This window comes from Lipotes vexillifer, unplaced genomic scaffold (genome assembly GCF_000442215.2).
Source record: "Lipotes vexillifer unplaced genomic scaffold, Lipotes_vexillifer_v1.1 scaffold987, whole genome shotgun sequence".
In the NCBI taxonomy this organism is placed as follows: Eukaryota; Metazoa; Chordata; class Mammalia; order Artiodactyla; family Lipotidae; genus Lipotes; species Lipotes vexillifer.
The window spans coordinates 77330-98798 of NW_006787426.1; the positions used below are offsets into that span (position 1 = coordinate 77330).

The 21469-nt window shown below is 48.8% G+C and overlaps 1 protein-coding gene across 2 annotated transcripts in view; it reads right to left on the reverse strand.

The window, feature by feature from the left end:
• The window catches only part of MED15 (mediator complex subunit 15), a 61613-nt gene that overhangs the window by 24932 nt on the left and 15212 nt on the right, over positions 1 to 21469 (reverse strand). For both annotated transcript variants that reach the window (XM_007460003.1, XM_007460004.1), the window contains exon 2: positions 11004 to 11091. In XM_007460003.1, coding sequence (XP_007460065.1) covers positions 11004 to 11091 — 88 coding nt within the window. The remainder of the gene's footprint in view (positions 1 to 11003; positions 11092 to 21469) is intronic.

Genomic DNA, 21469 nt, shown 5'->3' on the forward strand with positions numbered 1-21469 from the left:
TTCACAAAAAAGCGTAGAAGCTGTGAGCAGCCCCACGCCCACACTGCAAGCCCCAAGTACCATTTCACCCTTGAAAAGGAACCAGGGCTCCTTAAAGTAACAGCTGATTCTGGGCCAAGATGCAAGCAAGCTACAAAAGACTAAGGGGTTGTGACAGGGGCCCCAAGGGGTCAGGAATGTGCCTGTGAGCAGCCACTGGGGACACATCAAAACGTACGGCTGCAAGGCCTGAAACTTGCTTGATGCAGAGCCATGCTCACAACACCACTCACAGGAAGAGAAGCAGCCTCACCCCACCCCCAGGCCCCGGCACTTGCCCCTGGGTACCAAGGGCAGCAATTCCACAAGACAGTCAGTACTCCTGACGGTCCCGAACAGGCTGTGTTTCAAGCAACCAAGTAGCACTGGTGGATGAAAGAAAACCTTTCCTGGCAAGACAATTCCATCTAATAAATGTGGAAGAAAAGCCAGAATTCAGGACAAGTACCAGTTTGCAACGCCCAGTTAAATGATGGAATCATCAGCTGATAAGTGGATGGGAAACTTCATAAAAGAGTCAGACTGTCACTCTTCCAACTCCTGATCAACTGTGGCCTTGTGGGAAAATCAAGACACCCAGAAATATACACAATATATACAAATGTGAGGCACCAACTCCAATGCCTTCTTGCTAACAAGACCCCTGCATACTGTGCTCTTTTGATCGAACACCTGGTTCACAAGAAATAAGGGGCAGGCAAGAGGGTTCACAAGAAATAAGGGGCAGGCAAGAGGGAGCCAGGGAATACTGTTGGTGGGAACACGCATGGTAAACACTCTGTTACTGAGGACTCAAAGGAAGAAAAGGAGCTGGTCAGAAAGCTCATGTCATCTTAGAGAATACAGATGTCATCAGGAACAGAATGCTGGGGAAAAGGTGAATGTTAAAAGTGTTTCTGGGGCTTCCCTGGTGGCGCAGTGCTTGAGAGTCCGCCTGCCGATGAAGGAGACGCGGGTTCGTGCCCCGTTTCGGGAAGATCCCACATGCCGCGGAGCGGCTGGGCCCGTGAGCCATGGCCACTGAGCCTGCGCGTCCGGAGCCTGTGCTCCGCAAATGGGAGAGGCCACGACAGTGAGAGGCCCGCATAACGCAAGAAAAAAAAAAAAAAAAAAAGTGTTTCTGGTGAGGGCTCAGGGGAAAGAGGAACGTGTGATTGGAAACAAGAGCACAGAGAACCCCTGTCATACAGTGTCCAGAAGTCTAGCTGAATCGTACCCTAGTTGAGAGGAAGTCAGACCTTGTAAGCAATGAACCTGGATATTTGGCTGAGTAGACTTCCAAACAACGTGTGGAAGGTCTGACCTTTTTTTTTTTTTTAATTATTTATTTATTTATTTTTGGCTGCGTTGGGTCTTCGTTGCTGCACACAAGCTTTCTCTAGTTGTGGCGAGCAGGGGCTACTCTTTGTTGCAGTGCACGGGCTTCTCATTGCAGTGGCTTCTCTTTTTTGCAGAGCACGGGCCCTAGAGCATGCGGGCTTCAGTAGCTGTGGCACGTGGGCTCAGTAGTTGTGGTGCTCGGGCTTAGTTGCTCCGCGGCATGTGGGATTTTCCCAGACCAGGGCTCAAACCCGTGTCCCCTGCATTGGCAGGCAGATTCTTAACCACTGCGCCACCAGGGAAGTCCTGGCCTGCTTTCTTCTTGCTGCTTACAGTGAAATTGGGAGTAAAGAAAGAAACTGAGGGAAGAACCGTTAAGCATAAAGGAACCTGGACTTGGTTTCGGAAATTCCCAGGCTATTCAGATTACAAAGAAACACTAAAATTAGGAGATTCACTGTAGGAATGTGTGCTCTGGAGAGAAGGCTGAGGGTGTGGTTGCACAGACTATGCTAGTGCCAAAGAGATCAGGCATGTGATGAATCCTCCCAGTCGTCTCACAGACGCCAGGAATAGGGATGAAATTACAGGGATAAAACATCTGTGGGGAAACCTCCTGTCTAATGGCATGAATATGTCACATATTCACGGTTTAGAGCATCATACCAGCAGAAACACTGCCAGTTTAGACTAAAAGGGAGAGAGACTGGATGAAATTTTAAAAGGGTGTCAGACTCCCAAAGTCAACAGGCAGGAAACAGGCTGGTAAAACTACTGGCTGCAAACATGACCACTGGGGAGAGCCTTGGGCCAAGAGGCCAAAGCCATGAGTCCAGAGACTGTAGACTCCAAGTCTGTGTGAATTTGTCCAGCAGCTACAGAAAACTAATACACTGCCTCTATAGATTGGCCTATTCTGGACATTTTATACAAATGCATCATCATACAATACGTGCTCCCTTGTGACTATTTCACTACATTTATCGTGATGTTTTCAAGGTTCATCTGTGTCGTACCATGTATCAGTACTTCAGTCCATTATACGGCCAGATAACAGCCCATTATACAGCCACAGCACATTTTCTTTATCCACTCATCAGCTGATAAACATTTGCATGTTCCAACTTTCTGGCTATTATGAGTGATGCTATGAGTATTTCTGCACAAGTTCTGTGCATATATGGTAACTCTGTTTAATTTCTGAGGAATCACCACACTGTTTTCCACAGTGGCTGCTCCACTATACATTCCTTCCAGCAATGTATGAGGTGCCAATATCTCACCAATACTTAGCATCTTTTTTTATTATAGCCATCATAAGTGTGACGTTGTATCTCACTGTGGTTGTGGTTTGGATTCGCCTTTCCCTAAGGACTAGTGATATTGAGCATCCTTTCATGTGCTTCTTGGCCATTTGTACTGGGTTGGCCAAAATAGTTCCTTTGTTTTTGTTTTTGTTTTTTGCGGTACGCGGGCCTCTCACTGTTGTGGCCTCTCCCGTTGTGGAGCACAGGCTCTGGACGCGCAGGCTCAGTGGCCATGGCTCACAGGCCTAGCCGCTCCGCGGCATGTGGGATCTTCCCAGACCGGGGCACAAACCCGTGTCCCCTGCATTGGCAGGCGGACTCTCAACCACTGCGCTACCAGGGAAGCCCTTTGGCTTTCAAGTAAAAATAAAGACACATTTTTTACTTTCACCAAGAACTTTACTGAACAATGTATTCACCACTTTGTTCCACTACCTTCTGCCATTTTTCAGGCAACTTCATAATTCCATCTTCCCAAAACTTTTAATTTATTTTTAAAATTTTTTGGCTGCACGGGGTCTTCATTGCTGCACGCGGGCTTTCTCTAGTTGCGGCAAGCGGGGGTTACTCTTTGTTGAGCGGGCTTCTCATTGCGGTGGCTTCTCTTGTTGTGAAGCACAGGCTCCAGGCACGTGGGCCTCAGTAGTTGCGGCAGGCGGGCTCAGTAGTTGCAGCAGGCAGGCTCTAGGGCACACAGGCTTCAGTAGTTGTGGCACGCAGGCTCAGCAGTTTGGTGCGCGGGCTCTAGAGCGCAGGCTCAGTAGTTGTGGCACATTTACTTAGTTGCTCTGCGGCATGTGGGGTCTTCCCAGACCAGAGATCAAACCCATGTCCCCTGCATTGGCAGGAGGATTCTTAACCACTGCACCACCAGCGAAGTCCCTCAAAACTTTTTATCTTTTTGAGCAAAGAACTGTTCTAGGTGTCTTTTACAGTCTTCCAGGGAATTGACATTTTTTCCATTAAGAGAATTTTGTAAAGACTGAAATAAATGTAAATCCAAAGGTGCAAATGTCTGGTGAATATGGCGGATGAATCAGAACTTCCCAGCCAAGGTGTAACAGTTTTTGCCTGGTCATCAAAGAAACGTGAGGTCTGGCGTTATCGTGATGGAAGATTATGCGTTTTCTGTTGACTAATTCTGGACGCTTTTCATTGAGTGCTGCTTTCAGTTGGTCTAATCGGGAGCAGTACTTGTTGGAATTAATCGTTTGGTTTTCCAGAAGTAGCTCATAATAGAGGACTCCCTTCCAATCCCACCATATACACAGCATCACCTTCTTTGGATGAAGACCGGCCTTTGGTGTGGTTGGTGGTGGTGCATTTCGCTTGCCCCACCGATCTCTTCCATTCTACATTATTGTACAGTATCCACTTATCAGCCCGATGCAATTTGTTTTAAAAACAAAATGTTTGGGCTTCCCTGGTGGCGCAGTGGTTGAGAGTCCGCCTGCCAATGCAGGGGACACGGGTTCATGCCCCGGTCCAGGAAGATCCCACATGCCGCGGAGCAGCTGGGCCCGTGACCCATGGCCGCTGAGCCTGCGCGTCCGGAGCCTGTGCTCCGCAATGGGAGAGGCCACAGCAGTGAGAGGCACGCGTACCACAAAAAAAAAAAAACAAACCAGAAAAACCATTTTCACTACGCTTAAATGGAGAATCACATGTGGATATATGGTCAAGAAGGTTTTTTTTGCTTAACTTATGTGGAACCGAAACATCAAAGCGATTAACATAACCAAGCTGAGGCAAATGATTTTCAACGCTTGATTTGGATATTTTGAGTATGTCAGCTATCTCCTGCATGGTATAACATTGATTGTTCTCAATTAATGTCTCAGTTTGTTCGCTATCAACTTCAACTGGTCTACCCGACCGTGGAGCATCGTCCAGCAGGAAATCCCCGGCATGAAACTTCACAAACCACTTTTGACACGTTTGATCAGTCACAGCACCTTCTCAATACACTGCACAAATCTTTTTTTGCATTTCAGTTGCATTTTTACCTTTCTTGAAGTAATAAAGCATAATAAAACAATTTTTAAAATGTTGTTTTTCTCCCATCTTCAATATTAAAATGGCTACACAAAAATTCTCCAATTTTGTTAAGTTTTTTTTTAAATGCACACTGATATGACAGCTGTCACAATACAATCTAACAAAATTGTTTTGAAGGAAGTTAAGGACAACTAAGTGCTACTAGAGCCACCTTACAGAAAAAAAATGAACTTTTTTAGCCAACCCAATATATCTTCTCTGGAGAAATGTCTATTCAAGTTCTGTGCCCATTTTTGAATTAGGTTGCTTGGTTTCTTTTGTTGTTGTTGTTGAGTTGCAGTTCTTTATATACTCTGATACCAGTCCCTCATCAGATATCATCAGATATTTGATTTGCAAATATTTTCTCCCATTCCATAGTCTGTCATTTTACTCTCTTGATGGTATCCTTTGATGCACAATAGTGTTTAATTTTGATGAAGTCAAATTAATCTATGTTTTCTTTTGTTGCTTGTGCTTTTGGTGTCACATGTAAGAAACCATTGCCTAATCTGAGGTCACAAAGATTCATGCCTATATTTTCTTCTAAAAATTTTACAGTTTTAGGACTTCCCTGGTAGCACAGTGGTTAAGAATCCGCCTGTAAAAGCAGGGGACACAGCTTCAAGCCCTGGTCCAGGAAGATCCCACATGCCGTGGAGCAACTAAGCCCGTGCACCACAACTACTGGGCCTGCGCTCTAGAGCCCGCGAGCCACAACTACTGAGCTACGCGCCTAGAGCCCATGCTCTGCAACGAGAAACCTCCGCAATGAGAAGCCTGCGCACCCCAACGAAGAGGAGCCCCAGCTCACTGCAACTAGAGAAAGCCTGTGCACAGCAACGAAGACCCAATGCAGCCAAAAATAAATTAATAAAAAATAAAAAAATAAAAGTTTAATAGTTTTAGCTCTTAGGTCTTTGATCCATTTTGAGTTAATGTTGGTATACGGTATGAGACTGGGGTCCCACCTCAATATCATACATGTGATAATCCAGCAGATGTCCCAGCACCATTTGTTCTTTTCCAAGATTGTTTTGGCTATGCTGGGTCCCTTGAGTTTCCTTAGTATCATTTTGTCAGTTTCTACAAATTCTGTTAGAAACTTTTCCTCATACTTGAAAAATGTATCAATTCCCAGAGTTCGTGCTCCAGAGCCAGTGTTCTCAGCAATATGGGACCTTTGGTAAGTACTGTGTTGTAATTCACGTATTTTAAAATTTTACCCTTATACATTATAAAATATTTTAAACATACAAAAATTAAATAATAAAACAAATGACAGTGGGTTACTTACCCAGTTTAAATTAAAAAATAAGATCGAAAGAAAGCAAGCTAGCTCCCCATGCTACCGCTGATTTGCCCCACACCTCGTGTTCTTCACAGCTGAACTGGAGAAAGTCACGAGGACTACACGGAGTGTCTGTACTCTCTCAGCTCCTCAGTACATGCTAGTGAAAACGGAGCGACTGAAAACCAAAGAAGTAGAATTTCCGAGGAGGCCTCCGAGCAAGCACGCCGACGCCGGGTAGTGGAGGAGGAGGCCTGGCTGTCACCCTGCAAACAGCAGAGGGCAGGAGCACAGCCCTGGACCTGTCAAAACTGGCCACACCCAGGCCTATCTAGCAGGTCTCAGCAGTTGTTCAGAAAATGCTAGTCTTTTCATGTGGTTTGCCGTTTTCACTATACACAATTGTGCTTTTCTCCTCCAATAGCTGTCCCTAATTAAACAAAGATAGCAGAAGATGTATTCGGTTTCATTAAAAAGGCCAACCCTGGGCTTGCGAGGTCCGTAAAAAGGGCTGAAGGTTGGAGAGTGTCTCCTTCATCAGACGTGCACGGCCTCTTCCTGCTCTCCCCAGGCTGTGCTCTTGCCCTCTTATTCCAGCAGCTGCTTGTGCCCCTCAGCCCTCCTCTAATTAGCCTCCAGGTCACTTCCCAGTTCTGATGCTCTTGGCCTCCTGGTCCCTGGGTTTCACCTTGGCCCCCACCGTGGGGACTCAGCGTTTACAGCTGTAAACCAGAGACATGCACTACTTCTGCATAACACTATACAACGTGCAAAACAGTTGATGTGTGTTTAACATATAAGCTTAATTTAAAAACAACCAAGTGATAAGTACATGTTCAGCAATGCACCCAGCTGTAATAAGGCTCTCTATGCACTGCCGCTGTGGGTGCCGATGCAGAGGTCCCTGGCTGTGCTCTCATCCAGCAGATGCCATACCTTCCTGAATCTGCAGAGTGCTTAGAGCTGCTATTATTATACCACCCACCACCCCCAGGGAAAGTGGTTTCTGCCTTGAGGCAGAGAGCAGTCCCACCTGCAGGAATTCAGATGTTAAGAATTAAAGTGGGTGTTTGGGTGTCTTTTGCTTTGCGAGATGGGGGGAAGTAGCACAAGTAGCAAAGAGGGTAGGCTCTGACCCTACACCCCCAGGGTGTGTGACCTCCTGGGCAAGTTACCTGGCATCTGTGTGCCTGAGCCTCCTCGTCTGCAACCTGGGGAGAGCAGCACTGTACCTGCTTCACGGGCCTTGCAAGGGGACATCACATCACTTTAGAGGGAGCAATGGGGCCTGGCCGTTAGACCCAGGGCCAGCCCCTGACAGAATGGGAAGAGCTTTAACTCTGGGTGCTAACACCACACTGGAAGCATGCACCAACCAGGCAATCTGGAGCTGGTGGTCTTTTAGACAAGAGTGCTCAAGGTCTTCCTTGCCCGGGCTGTATACCAGGCAGCCTGAGGTGCCCATGGGTGACCCGGTTTCCTTTAGGGTGGACACCTCTGGACCCACCTGCTTGCCAGGATTCCAAGAGAAGGTTAGCCCCTTTTCCATGACCTCCTCTGCCTCCCGGCCCCTCCTGGAGTCTAAAAACAGAGAAATCACTCTTCTGTATCCTTTTCTTTGCTCTGGGTCCCACCTTTTACATTCTTTCACAGTCATTCTAATGGGGTCTCAGGTGGGAGGGGCAGGTAACAAGCGTGCCCGGCTGCCACCTGACTGGAGAGTCCCTCCGGAGCCCCACCCTGGAGGAAAGGTCTCACCACGACAGGGACCAAGGCTCTATGTGGGGCTTGAGCAGGACTAATAAACTGGACATCGGACAGCAGTGTCCAAGCAGAAAGTCTGTCCCTAAAAATGACACAGGAAACTTCCCAGACCTCTCTATAAATACCTCTCTTCCAAATAGTCAGGGCCTCCTCTTGAAGTTAGGGATTTAGAACCAGCCTGACCAAAGGAAATGCAATTGAAATTGCTAAGGTGTGGTGTGGGCTGCAGTAAGGAGAGGCGAGGACAGTGACAGGGGCTGTTGTGCTGCCAGTCGCCCCCTTGGGATGGAAGACTTATTCCCCAGCTGCTGGGAGGGTCTCTGTGGTGGCCAGTCTCCAAGATGGCAGCCAACAACCGCTGACCTCCTTGGATGCACAGGTCGCAGTGCACAGAGAAGGTGGAAGCGACTCCCTCTCCAGACTCCACACTGACCTTAGGACTTGCTGTGACCCAGCGATGTTCTAGGACTTCAGGGGACTGACAGCTTCCACATCCCCTGCCTTGGAAGCCAGCCACTGTGCCGTAACGAAGCCCAGACTATGCTGCTGGAGACACCAGGTGGCTGCCAGCTGAATGTGGCTGAGCCAAGGTCACCAGTGAGACCAGAAGAATGGCCAGCCAGGCAGTTCCAATCACCCCAATCCTGACCCACAGGATTCCAACTCATTGCTCTAGGCCACTACATTTTGCGGTAGTTCCTTATAAAGCAATAGACAACAGATAATACTGGACCAACAAGTTGCGTATTTTGAAAGTTGAAATAATTCAATAAGCCCTCACCAAGGTTCTTATCTCCCAAATATCTTCAAATTATCTATCTAATAATAATGAGTTCTTACAATCTAGCAATAAAAAGACCAACAACTCAATTTTAAAATGGGCAAAGGATCTGAGTAAACATTTCTCCAAAGAAAATATACAAATGGCCAATAAACACAGTAAGTCATCTGGGAATGCAAATCAAAACCACAATTAGATACCACTTCACACTCATTATGATGGCTATAATAAAAAAAAACAGTAACAATTATTGATGAGGAATGGAGAAATTGGAACATCATACACTCCTAGTGGGAATGTAAAATGATGCAGCTGCTTTGAAAACAGTCTGGCAATTCCTCAAAAGGTTAAATACAGAGTTACCATCTAGTTCAGCAGTTCCTTTCCTAGGTATACAGGAAAGAGAAATGGAAACATATGTCCCCAGGAAAGTTTGCACACAAATGTTCATAGCAGCATTATTATAATAGCCAAAAAGTGGAAACACTCCAGATGTCCATAAACTGGTGATGGATAAATAAAATATGGTACATCCATACAATGGAATATTATTTGGCAATAAAAAGGAATAAAGTACATGCTACACCATGGTTCATGTGTGAACATTAAAAATATTATGCTAAGTGAAAGAAACCAATCACAGAAACATATATTTTATGATGCATTTATATGAAAAGTAAAAAATAAGCAAATCTATAGCAACAGAAAGCAGATAAGTGGTTGCCTAGGACTGAGGGTTGAGGGAAAATGGCGAGTGCTGGCTAATGGGTATAGAGATTCTTTAGAAAATGCTCTAGGGAGTACCCTGGGGGCCTAAGTGGTTAGGATTCCGGGCTTTCACTGTCATGGCCCATGTTCAATCCCTGGTCGGGGAACTGAGATCCCATAAGCTGCAAGGTGTGGCCAAAGAAAAAAAAAAAAAGAAAAGAAAAAAGAAAATGCTTTAAAATGGATTGTGGTGATGGCTGCACAACTCTGTGAAGACCCTAAAAGACCAACCACTGAACTGTATACTTTAAATGGGTGAATTGTACAGTATATGAATTAGAGCTCGATAAAGTTGCTATAAAAAAAGAATATAACACTTACCATTTTCTATGTCCACAGCACAAGCCCGCCCACCTCAGTGCACGGGCTTCTGCTGCTCATCCTCCACCTACTTGTGCTCACAAACACATGGTGGTGTGCTCTGACCTCCAAGCCCAGGCTGTACACATGGTTTCTGTTTTGGAAGCTGCACTCTCCGGCCAATCAACTCTACCTTTCCATTTCAGAAAATGTTTACCTCATCTAAACACTCAGACCAGGCTAAGTTTCCCCAACGGACCTCTGTACTTCTTGACAGTTGGTTTACCTAAACCCGGATCCAACCATAAATAGCATCTGCTTTTGATTCTTTTTTTCTCTTTTTTTTTTTTTTTAAATTTATCTATTTATGTATTTATTTTGGGCTGCATTGGGTTTTCGTTACTGCGTGCGGGCTTTCTCTAGTTGCGGTGAGCGGGGGCTACTCTTCGTTGCAATGCGTGGGCTTCTCATTGTGGTGGCTTATCTTGTTGCAGAGCACAGACTCTAGGTGCACGGGTTTCAGCAGTTGCAGCACACAGGCTCAGGAGTTGCGGTGTGCAGGCTCAAGAGCGCAGGCTCAGTAGTTGTGTAGCACAGGCTTAGTTGCTCCGCGGCATGTGGGATCTTCCCGGACCAGGGCTCAAGCCCGTGTCCCCTGCATTTGCAGGAGGATTCTTAACCACTGCGTCACGAGGGAAGTCCCTGTTTTTGACTCTTGACACACAGTAGGTCTCAGAGCTCCAGCACCACGCTCGGGCACCAGGTGCTCGGCAGAGCTGGTGCAGCAGACACAGCCTGTCCCGCACGAGCCAGGTAACCCAGACAAGCCGCTTGCTTCTTTGTGCCTGTTCTGTTTCATTTCTACGAGCAGCTCTACCCTAAGGCAGATGACAGGAGGTGGTCACGTGAAGCCCGTGGTGATGCCCAGTTCACGCGAGAGCTCACACAGGAAACCCGCCCCAACCATTCCACCTGTGAAGTTCCCAAGCCTCGTCCTCACCAAGGCCTCGCCCTCCACGAGCATCACCTGCATCATTTAACAAAAGGGGACAGGAACCCTTCCCACCTGTCAGGGCCCTGACCCACAGGAGGGCTGAGCCTGAGGACAGAGCGGGTCTTACTCAGAGCACCGTCCATGGGAACCACCGGGGCCCGAGGGGGCGCCCTACAGGATTCACGGGAGCTGACCATGAATGGGGGTGCCAACAGCAAGGTCTGGGGTCGGAGGCTGCGCCTGCATCTTGGATGCCCACCCAATCCCCTCCCGCACCTATACCACAGACACAGGATCTTCCCACAGAGTGCCACCCAACAGTGAGCAGCCACCCCGTCCCCACGGCCTGGCACCCTGCCCTCCAGCAGCGTCCCCACTGGGGGCCACCCCCCAGGGCCTTACCCGGGTCTTGGCCTTCAGAAACACGTGGCTCTCCATGTCCTTGCTGGATTTACTGTGGGCCACGCCAGCCTTCCTCATGGCATCCTCTCTGGAACACAAAGGAGGAGAGATGTTGACACAGGCTCCCTGGCCAGCAGGCCCACGGATGTGGTCTGGCCCACCAGCCTGGTTGAGGCCCAGGAGAGGAACGAAGGGAGGGGCTCTCAGCACAGCAATGAAAGGCAGCTGAGCAAAGGAGAAGGCGGGCAGCGCCGCGAGAAGGAAGGAACAGGAAAGGCGGTCACCATGAAACAAAGCAGCCACCCAGCTTGAGCGAGCAGAGGGGCCAGGCCCAGAGGCTGCTCACAACCAGCACATTAAGCAACAGGGCGTCCAGCCAGCCTCCATTTCCTGCCCTCTACGTGACCTGAGCCCCCACCCAACTCTGGCATCAACAGCAGTGGGACCCTTGCTCTGGAAGCCTCCTCTGCTGGAACAGAGGGGCCATGTCAGTCACCTCTCAGTTCCTCCCAAGGCAAAGGTCCCTGTGTCGGACATGCAGGTCCTCCCAGTGGGACCAAGGAGATGAGCCCGACCTCAACAACTTCCAGTTGGGGGCAGGAGACAGACCACACCAATGCCAACACATGCATGGCAAGAGACGGAATGTGAGCCCAGGTTTTCATCACATGATGCTCTGCTGCACATGGCTAAGCCCGAGCTCCTCTGGGTGGTAGCACACATTCTCCCACCCCGCCCCCAGACAAAGGTAAGGATAGGTGCGCATTTGTGAGAAAGGAAGGAGCACATCAGGCTCAGGTCCACAAGCCTGGCCCCTCTGCTCACAGCCCGCCTTCTTCTCCGCAGGATGGGTCTCCCGACCTGTCTTCCCAGCGCTGGGCTCACTGATAAAGACCCCCCTCTCCCAAGGGAATCCAACAAGCCAAGTCCAGCCGGTGCTGGAAGGCTTTCTGATGGCTCCAAACACACACACACCCTGGGTACTGAAAGAGCGTGCACATGAGCTGCAGGACCACGTTCGTGATCCCGAGAGAAACCCCAGACAAGAGGCTAAATGCTGAGATGGATAAATCTGTACTAACGTATAAAGATAAAATGTTGCTGACTACCACACTGCCAGATTCCGCACGTGAGACCAGAGCCCCCACCTCCCGCCTGCTTCCCTGAGCCTGCACCAGGGCCAGGAGGCAGCAACGGGTTCCCGCTGGAGAAGCATCCAGAGTAGAGCAGACGCTCGCACGAGGGGCCGTGTGACCAGGATCAAAGAGAGGCAAAACGAAGGATGCAGGAGGACAAGGCGAGACCGACAGGCCAGGGGGACCTGGCGTGCAGGGGCTGAGGCCAGCGGGGCAGGCGTCCCACGTGTGAACGTGGGTTCTGAGTCCTCGAACAGCTCCGACAAGTGACTAAGCAGACCTGTCTTCAAGGGGGGTCTCCCCAGCACCCCCATCCCTCCTCCAACAGCCGTATGAGGCTAACCCTACCACAGAGGCTTGCCCGAAGCTGAGGGCCACAGAGCCGCGGACCACTGGGGCAACCCCAAGGACAGTGGTAGACACATGAGGGGGCCGTGATGGCTGGCAGCTGGCTGGGAAGAGGCCCCAGGAGCCAGGTGAAGCACAGAGTGGCCAAGAGGGGCGCAGAGGGCCCTGCGTCACAAGCAGAAGACCTGGGGGCTTGGCCAGGCGCCTGGCTGGTGACAAGTGGTCCTCCGAGCTGCTGGCAACAGCTCTGAAGGGGGCAGGCTTGCAGGCCCCCCGCAGACACTGCATCTTGCCTGCAGCAGAGACCCTGGCATGTCCGCAGAGACAAGACAGACCTATGCTTCGTGGTGGAGGGACCTCTCCAGGCCCAAAGACACCGGATGTCCTGGAGCAGGAGCCCTGGCCTGTCATGGTCAGGGCAATGCCACAGACGATAGGGACGCACAGGCACCGGCTGTTAGTAACTCAGAGCCCGAAGGGCATCGACTACACAGGAGGCCAGAAACAGGTGTCTGTGGACAAGAATGGAACACAAGCAGCAGGCAGCAGGGCCTGGGTAACCACCCAGTTCTGCCTGGTGGTCTCAGCGTGCTCGTGCTCATCGTACTCAGGGAAGGGGTCTCATGGCAGGGGCGGGGGAAGGCTCTGCCAGGAGCACCAGCCACGTCCCCACTGCGCCCGCAGCACCGCCCGAACAGGAGAACCGACAGGCACCCTGAACACTGTTCAGTTCTGCAAACCATACTGTTAAAAATGTTCTTGCTCTTGTGACTTCCCTGGCAGTCCAGTGGTTAAGACTCTGTGCTTCCACTGCAGGGGGCACGGGTTTGATCCCCTGCAGGGAACTAAGATCCCACATACCGTGCGGCACGGCCAAAAATTAAAAACAAAACAAAAACAAAAAACAGAAAACATTCTTGCTCCTGTTTCCAGTCTGCAGATCATACTCCATAAAATAGAAGATGAGCCAAAAAAGGAAGCAGGCAGTTCTGCTGTTCTAATCCTCCGCTTTCCCCCAAGGAAAGGGCCTGTCCTGTCATTTTCGGCCACCTCAGCATTTTGTCAGAGGCGCCATCCGCCATCCGGGCTCTGACCACGACGTACTGCATCTCATGCGCCTGCACAGGTGCCGGCTCCCTCCTTCGCACTCAGGACCCACGGCTCCTGGGCCTCCGCCCCCAGATAACAGGCTCCTGCTGGCAACTGTCAATAAATGACTGTCAATAAACACAGTCAAACTAGCACAACCGGGGCAGAGGGAGAGCCTCAGAGGCCTGGAGGGAGGAAAGTGAGCACATGGTCTGCCCCACAGGCGAGACCCCGGCCACAGGTCCAGTACCTTGGCGGCCGTCAGGGAGGCATCAGTACCATGAGAGACAGAAGGGCTGTCTGCAGGCCACGGCCTGGGCAGACCAGCCCTGACAAGATGATTGGGGGCTGAGAGCACGCAGCCCTCACTGAGACCCAGGCTCCACAAGGCACCTGGGGGTGGGAGAGGGTTGGAGGGCTGCCCCTGCTCCACAGCCACCCATCTGCCAGGCAGAGCTCCACTGGTCTCTGGTCCAGACCTGACCCACCACCCGGGCCCCGTGAGTCCCCCACCTGGAGCCCAGACCCCGCCTGTGGTGACACACCAAGAAAACACCCAGGGCTTCCCTGGTGGCACAGTGGTTGAGAGTCCGCCTGCCGATGCAGGGGACACGGGTTCGTGCCCCGGTCCGGGAAGATCCCACATGCCGCAGAGCGGCTGGGCCCGTGAGCCATGGCCGCTGAGCCTGCGCGTCCGGAGCCTGTGCTCCGCAACAGGAGAGGCCCGCATACCGCAAAAAAAAAAAAAAAGAAAGAAAACACCCAGCAGCCTGAGCTCTGTGCCCCACAATGGTCCAGACGGGATGCCCGGGAGCCTCCTCTTCGCTTCCCGATTCTGAACACCATTCCCTGCAGTTCAATCCTCACCGCATGTCACACCACACCTGTGGCCATCCCTGTGGTGGCCTCTGTCTCCAGGCCCCACCCCATCCTCACCCCCACCCCCGTCAGCTCCCCAAGCCTCTGGCCAAGTCCATGTCCTGCCTGCCTCAAGGGCCTTCCTCCTCAGCAGCAAGGCAGGCAGCCCGTTCAGCGAGGAGCCGCCTCCCCTCCCTCACCCACTCTGCTCGTTCTCCCAGGGTGGCTCTCTCCCTAGCCCTGCCCGCTGGGCCCTCCGACCTTGTACTTACGCAGCACCCCTATTCTCTGCCTCACGGAAACCCTGTGGTCACTCTGACCACACCCATGGCACCTCCTGTGGAAATCGCTGGCTTCCTGTCTGTCCCAAGAACACCTGGAGAACAGACCGTGGCATCCACCTCTGCGTGCTGCAGGCAGTCATCTGTGTCAATTTTTTATAACACGAGGGATGGCGACACCATGTACTTTGACGGACACGACATGCAGAACCCAGAACTGCTGTGACAGGCTCGGGGGACACCAAGCCTGGCACAGGCACGTCCTAGTAGTAGAGGCCAGGGGGCTTGGGGAAAGGCCTGTGCTGGGCAGATGGACCTGGCAGGAAGCAGAGAAGAGAGGGCCTGGGCTCCGATCACTTGTACAGAACACACAGACCGGGGATCAAGTTCCACCCTGACCACTGGCCAGCTCTGGGTCCTGGAGACACTCCACCCCCAGGCACATCCTCTCCATAAAGGATGCTCAGAAGGGACTGAGGCCAGGATGAAGGGTGCTAGGACAGGTCCAGCCTCAGCACACCTGCTCCTCCTCACCTCCGCCCTGTCTCCAAAGTGGGAAACTCAATTTGTCGACTGGAGTCCAGTCCTCATCCCCGACATTGGAATCTGCAGAGGAAAGGCAAACACCCAGCCCACTGTGTGTCCCTGGGCAGGTGCGCCTGGACGTAAGCTCGACGTGCGCTCAGGCTTTCATCTGCCCTCACTGCCCACCACACCCCCCTGCCAGTGATCCCCGAGGGAGGCGCCACCTTGAGGTGCCTGTGTGTCCTCTCCTACAGAGGGAGGACAGTGACAACGCCACCTCACGGAGTTGTCCTGAGGATTACAGCAGTAACATCGTCAGGCACACTGGCACGGGAAGCACCAGGGTGTTAAGGAAATCAGTCAGAGAACAGTCTCGCCTGATTCTCCCACCCATGTTCCCTTCTCTCCTGACCCCACCCTCCTCAATGCTGCCTCCCCGGGTCCAACGGAAGCTGAGTTCCCGGGATCCCAAGCTCCTTGGCTCTGTGCCATTGTCTAAACTCCTGGCCTCAGGTGGACGGGATGCCCTCCACCCACCCAAAGACTTTCATTCTGCCCAGAGGCATCTTCCCCCTGATTTGAAAACCATGACATCGGTCAACCAACTGACCTCTCATGGATGTAAGTTTTTGCCAGCCCTGCCCCACCCTCGAGGAGAAGGTTCCTGGTGAAGTACCGCCTGTGTGTGCAGTCTGTTCACCAAACTGGGACAGGAGCCTGCAGCTGGTGTGTGCAACCCTTCAACCAGTGTAAGATCCCAAACCACAAAAGTACTGGAAGACAACAGGAGGACAGTTACATACCCAACATCAGGAGGAGGAAGCCTTTCCTAAGCACATCGCCCAAAGTAAATGCGAAAAAGGGGAAAAGATTTTACCAGATGGAAAACAGATTCCTCACACATTTTTATCAGCCACCAACCAGAGAGATAAGAAAAAGGTATCTGAACCTCAGCACCTCAAGCCCTGCCCTGATATCTGAGGAGGGGTACTGAGGGCAGCCCCCACCCCACTCTCAGCCAGGGCCTGTGTGTCTGGGGATGAGCTCCCCACATTTGTGGCACAGCCCTAGGTGATGTTTGTTTGGTAAAGCACAGCTCAGGTCAGCACAAGAGAGAACTGTCCCACCCTCCCTAAATGCCAGTTGGGCCCATGCATTCCACAGATGTGGCCAGCCCAAAGCTTCTGTGCCTGCCCAGCACATAGGAATCCTGGGAGCCTGCCTCCGGACGAGATAGGAGGGGAAGACAGACCAGAGGAAAACAAATCACCACACTGGCCCTGAGAGGGAAACACAACTTTGACAAATTCTCACTACATCTATGGGTTTCATATTTTCAAGTGAGAAAGGACCTATATTTCCTTTGGTTTGTCCCCCCAAATATTATCATCTCTGAGGCACCAAATTTTTTAAAAATCGGGAATTTATTTGGAGAGGAGGATGATAAAGGATCAATCAGAATAAAAAAATACAGGTTCCAGGACTTCCCTGGTGGCGCAGTGGTTAAGAATCCGCCAGGAAGATCCAGGAAGATCCCACATGCCGCAGAGCAATGAAGCCCATGTGCCATAACTACTGAGGCTGTGCTCTAGAGCCCGCGAGCCACAACTACTGAGCCTGTGTGCCACAACTACTGAAGCCTAGAGCCCATACTCCGCAACAAGAGAAGCCACCGCAACGAGAAGCCCACGCACTGCAACGAAGAGTAGTCCCCACTCACCACAACTAGAGAAAGCCCGCATGTAGCAACAAAGACTTAACACAGCCAAAAATAAATTAATTAATTTTTTAAAAAATACAGGTTCCAATGTAAGGTCTGGCTCTCCGAAAAGAGGAAACCCATCTGCAGAAGAACAGAACCATATGATGGGTGAGGTGCTAGCTTAAGTCATAATCCAAATATGCTCCCTGCAATAATTTCATTTTAAAAATAAAATTAAATGAGATATGAACCTCCAGGTTGGAAAGGGGGACTGAATCTGAGTGTCTAATTTCCAGTTGCCTTCACAGTGCCCCGATATCAGAGTGAGCAGCCAACCAAGGGCTCCCAGACACCTAACATGGCAGATAAAGACCCTGCAAGAAACTCAGCAGGAAGAAAACAGAACCTATTTCAATATCCAAGTAGATAAGACATAGCATCCATTTAACAAGAACAAGATGCTATAAAACCAGAAAAGTCAGATTACAACAACAAAAAAAAGTTCTTACAAATAAAAGCCTATTAGATGTTAGCAGCAAAGGGTCAGAGATAAAATTGAAGAAATCTCCCACAGAGCAGAGCTAGAAGACAAAGAGATGGAAAACAGGAGATAAAAGATAAAATAAAAAGAAGGTAGGACATTGGTTCAAGATGGTGGAGTAGAAGGACTTGCGCTCACTCCCTCTTGCAAGAGCACCAGAATCACAACTAACTGCTGAACGATTGACAGGAAGACACTGGAACTCACCAAAAAAGATACCACACATCCAAAGACAAAGGAGAAGCCACAATGAGACGGTAGTAGGGGTGCAATCACAATAAAATCAAATCCCATGACTGCTGGGTGGGTAACTCACAAACTGGAGAACACTTTATCACAAAGGCCCACCCACTGGAGTGAAGGTTCTGAGCCGCACATCAGGCTTCCCAACCTGGGGGTCGGGCAACGGGAGGAGGAATTCCTAGAGAATCAGACTTTGAAGGCCAGCAGGATTTGACTGCAGGACTTCAACAGGACTGAGGGAAACAGAGACTCCACTCTTGGAGGACACACACAAAGTAGTGTGCGCATCAGGACCCAGGGGAAGGAGCAGTGACCCCATAGGAGACTGAACCAGACCTACCTGCTAGTGTTGGAGGGTCTCCTGCAGAGGTGGGGGATGGCTGTGGCTCACCGTGAGGACAAGGACACTGGCAGCAGAAGTTCTGGGAAGTGCTCCTTGGCGTGAGCCCTCCCAGATCCCACCACTGGTCCCACCAGAGAGCTGGGTAAGCTCCAGTGTTGCGTCGCCTCAGGCCAAACAACCAACAGGGAGGGAAACCAGCCCCATCCATCAGCAGACAAGCGGATTAAAGTTTTACTGAGCTCTGCCCACCAGAGCAACACCCAACTCTACTCACCACCAGTCCCTCCCATCAGGAAACTTGCACAAGCCTCTTAGATAGCCTCATCCACCAGAGGGCAGACAGCAGAGGCAAGAAGAACTACAATCCTGCAGGCCGTGCAACAAAAACCACATTCACACAAAGATAGACAAGATGAAAAGGCAGAGCACTATGTACCAGGTGAAGGAACAAGATAAAACCCCAGAAAAACAACTAAATGGAGATAGGCAACCTTCCAGAAAAAGAATTCAGAGTAATGATAGTGAAGATGATCCAGGACCTCAGAAAAAGAATGGAGGCAAAGATCAAGAAGATACAAGAAATGTTTAACAGAGACCTAGAAGAATTAAAGAACAAACAAACAGAGATGAACAATACAACAACTGAAATGAAAAATACACTAGAAGGAATCAATAGCAGAATAACTGACGCAAAAGAACAGATAAGTGACCTGGAAGACAGAATGGTAGAATTCACTGCCACGGAACAGAATAAAGAAAAAAGAATGAAAAGAAATGAAGACAGCTTAAGAGACCTCTGGGACAACATTAAACACAACAACATTCACAATATAGGGGGTCCCAGAAGGAGAAGAGAAAAAGAAAGGACCTGAGAAAATATTTGAAGAGATTATAGTTGAAAGCTTCCCTAACATGGGAAAGGAAATAGCCACCCAAGTCCAGGAAGCACAGAGTCCTAGGCAGGATAAATCCAAAGAAAAACGTGCCGAGACACACAGTAATCAAACTGACAAAAATTAAAGACAAAGAAAAATTATTAAAAGCAACAAGGGAAAAACAACAAATAACATACAAGGGAACTCCCATAAGGTTAACAGCTAATTTCTCAGCAGAAACTCTACAAGCCAGAAGGGAGTGGCATGATATATTTAAAGTGATGAAAGGGAAGAAACTACAACCAAGATTACTCTACCTGGCAAGGATCTCATTCAGATTCGATGGAGCAATCAAAAGCTTTACAGACAAGCAAAAGCTAAGAGAATTCAGTACCACCAAACCAGCTCTACAACAAATGCTAAAGGAACTTCTCTAAGTGGGAAACACAAGAGAAGAAAAGGACCTACAAAAACAAACCCATAACAATTAAGAAAATGGTAATAGGAACATATATCAATAATTACTTTAAACGTGAATGGATTAAATGCTCTAATCAAAAGATACAGGTTCGCTGAATGGACACAAAAACAAGACGCATGTATATGCTGTCTACAAGAGAACCACTTCAGACCTAGGGACAGATACAGACTGAAAGTGAGGGGATGGAAAAGGATATTCCATGCAAATGGAAATCAAAAGAAAGCTGGAGTAGCAATACTCATATCAGATAAAATAGACTTTAAAATAAAGAACGTTATAAGAGACAAGGAAGGACACTACATAATGATCAAGGGATCAATCCAAGAAGAAGATATAACAATTATAAATATATATGCGCCCAACACAGGAGCACCTCAATACATAAGGCAACTGCTAACAGCTATAAAAGAGGAAATCAACAGTAACACAATAATAGTGGGGGCCTCTTAACACCTCACTTACACCAATGGACAGATCATCCATACAGAAAATGAATAAGGAAACACAAGCTTTAAATGACACAATAGACCAGATAGATTTAATTGATATTTATAGGACGTACCATCCAAAAACAGCAGATTACACTTTTTTCTCAAGTGCACATGGAACATTCTCCAGGATAGATCACATCTTGGGTCACAAATCAAGCCTCGGTAAATTTAAGAAAATTAAAATCATATCAAGCATCCTTTCCAACCACAACGTTATGAGATTAGAAATCAATTACAGGGAAGAAAATGTAAAAAATACAAACATATGGAGGTTAAACAAAACGTTACTAAGTAACCAACAGATCACTGAAGAAATCAAAGAGGAAATCAAAAAATACCTAGAGACAAATTACAATGAAAACACAACGATCCAAAACCTATGGGATGCAGCAAAAGCAGTTCTAAGAGGGAAGTTTATACCAATACAAGCCTACCTCAAGAAACAAGAAAAATCTCAAACAATCTAACCTTAACCCAAAGGAACTAGAGAAAGAAGAACAAACAAAACCCAAAGTTAGTAGAAGGAAAGAAATCATAAAGATCAAAGCAGAAATAAATGAAATAGAAACAAAGAAAACAATAGCAAAGATCAAAAAAACTAAAAGCTGGTTCTTTGAGAAGATAAACAAAATTGATAAACCATTAGCTAGACTCATCAAGACAAAGAGGAAGAGGACTCAAATCAATAAAATTAGAAATGAAAAAGGAGGAGTTACAACAGACACCGCAGAAATACAAAGAATCCTAAGACACTACAAGCAACTCTATGCCAATAAAATGGGCAACCTGGAAGAAATGGACAAATTCTTAGAAAGGTATAACCTTCCAAGACTGAACCAGGAAGAAACAGAAAATATGAGCAAACCAATCACAAGTAATGAAATTGAAACTGTGATTAAAAATCTTCCAACAAACAGAAGTCCAGGACCATATGGCTTCACAGGTGAATTCTATCAAACATTTAGAGAAGAGCTAACACCCATCCTTCTCAAACTCTTCCAAAAAACTGCAGAGGAAGGAACACTCCCAAACTCATTCTATAAGGTCACCATCACCCTAATACCAAAACCAGATAAAGATCCTACAAATAAAGAAAATTACCAACCAATATCACTGACGACTATAAATGCAAAAAACCTCAACAAAATACTAGCAAACAGAGTCCAACAACACATTAAAAGGATCATACACCATGATCAAGTGGGATTCATCCCAGGGATGCAAGGATTCTTCAACATATGCAAATCAATCAATGTGATACACCATATTAACAAACTGAAGAATAAAAACCATATGATCATCTCAATAGATGCGGAAAAAGCTTTTGACAAAATTCAACCCTGATTTATGATAAAAACTCTCCAGAATGGGCTTCCCTGGTGGCGCAGTGGTTGAGAGTCTGCCTGCCAATGCAGGGGACATGGGTTCGTGCCCCGGTCCGGGAAGATCTCACATGCCATGGAGCGGCTAGGCCCGTGAGCCATGGCTGCTGAGCCTGCACGTCTGGAGCCTGTGCTCCGCAACAGGAGAGGCCACAACAGTGAGAGGCCCGC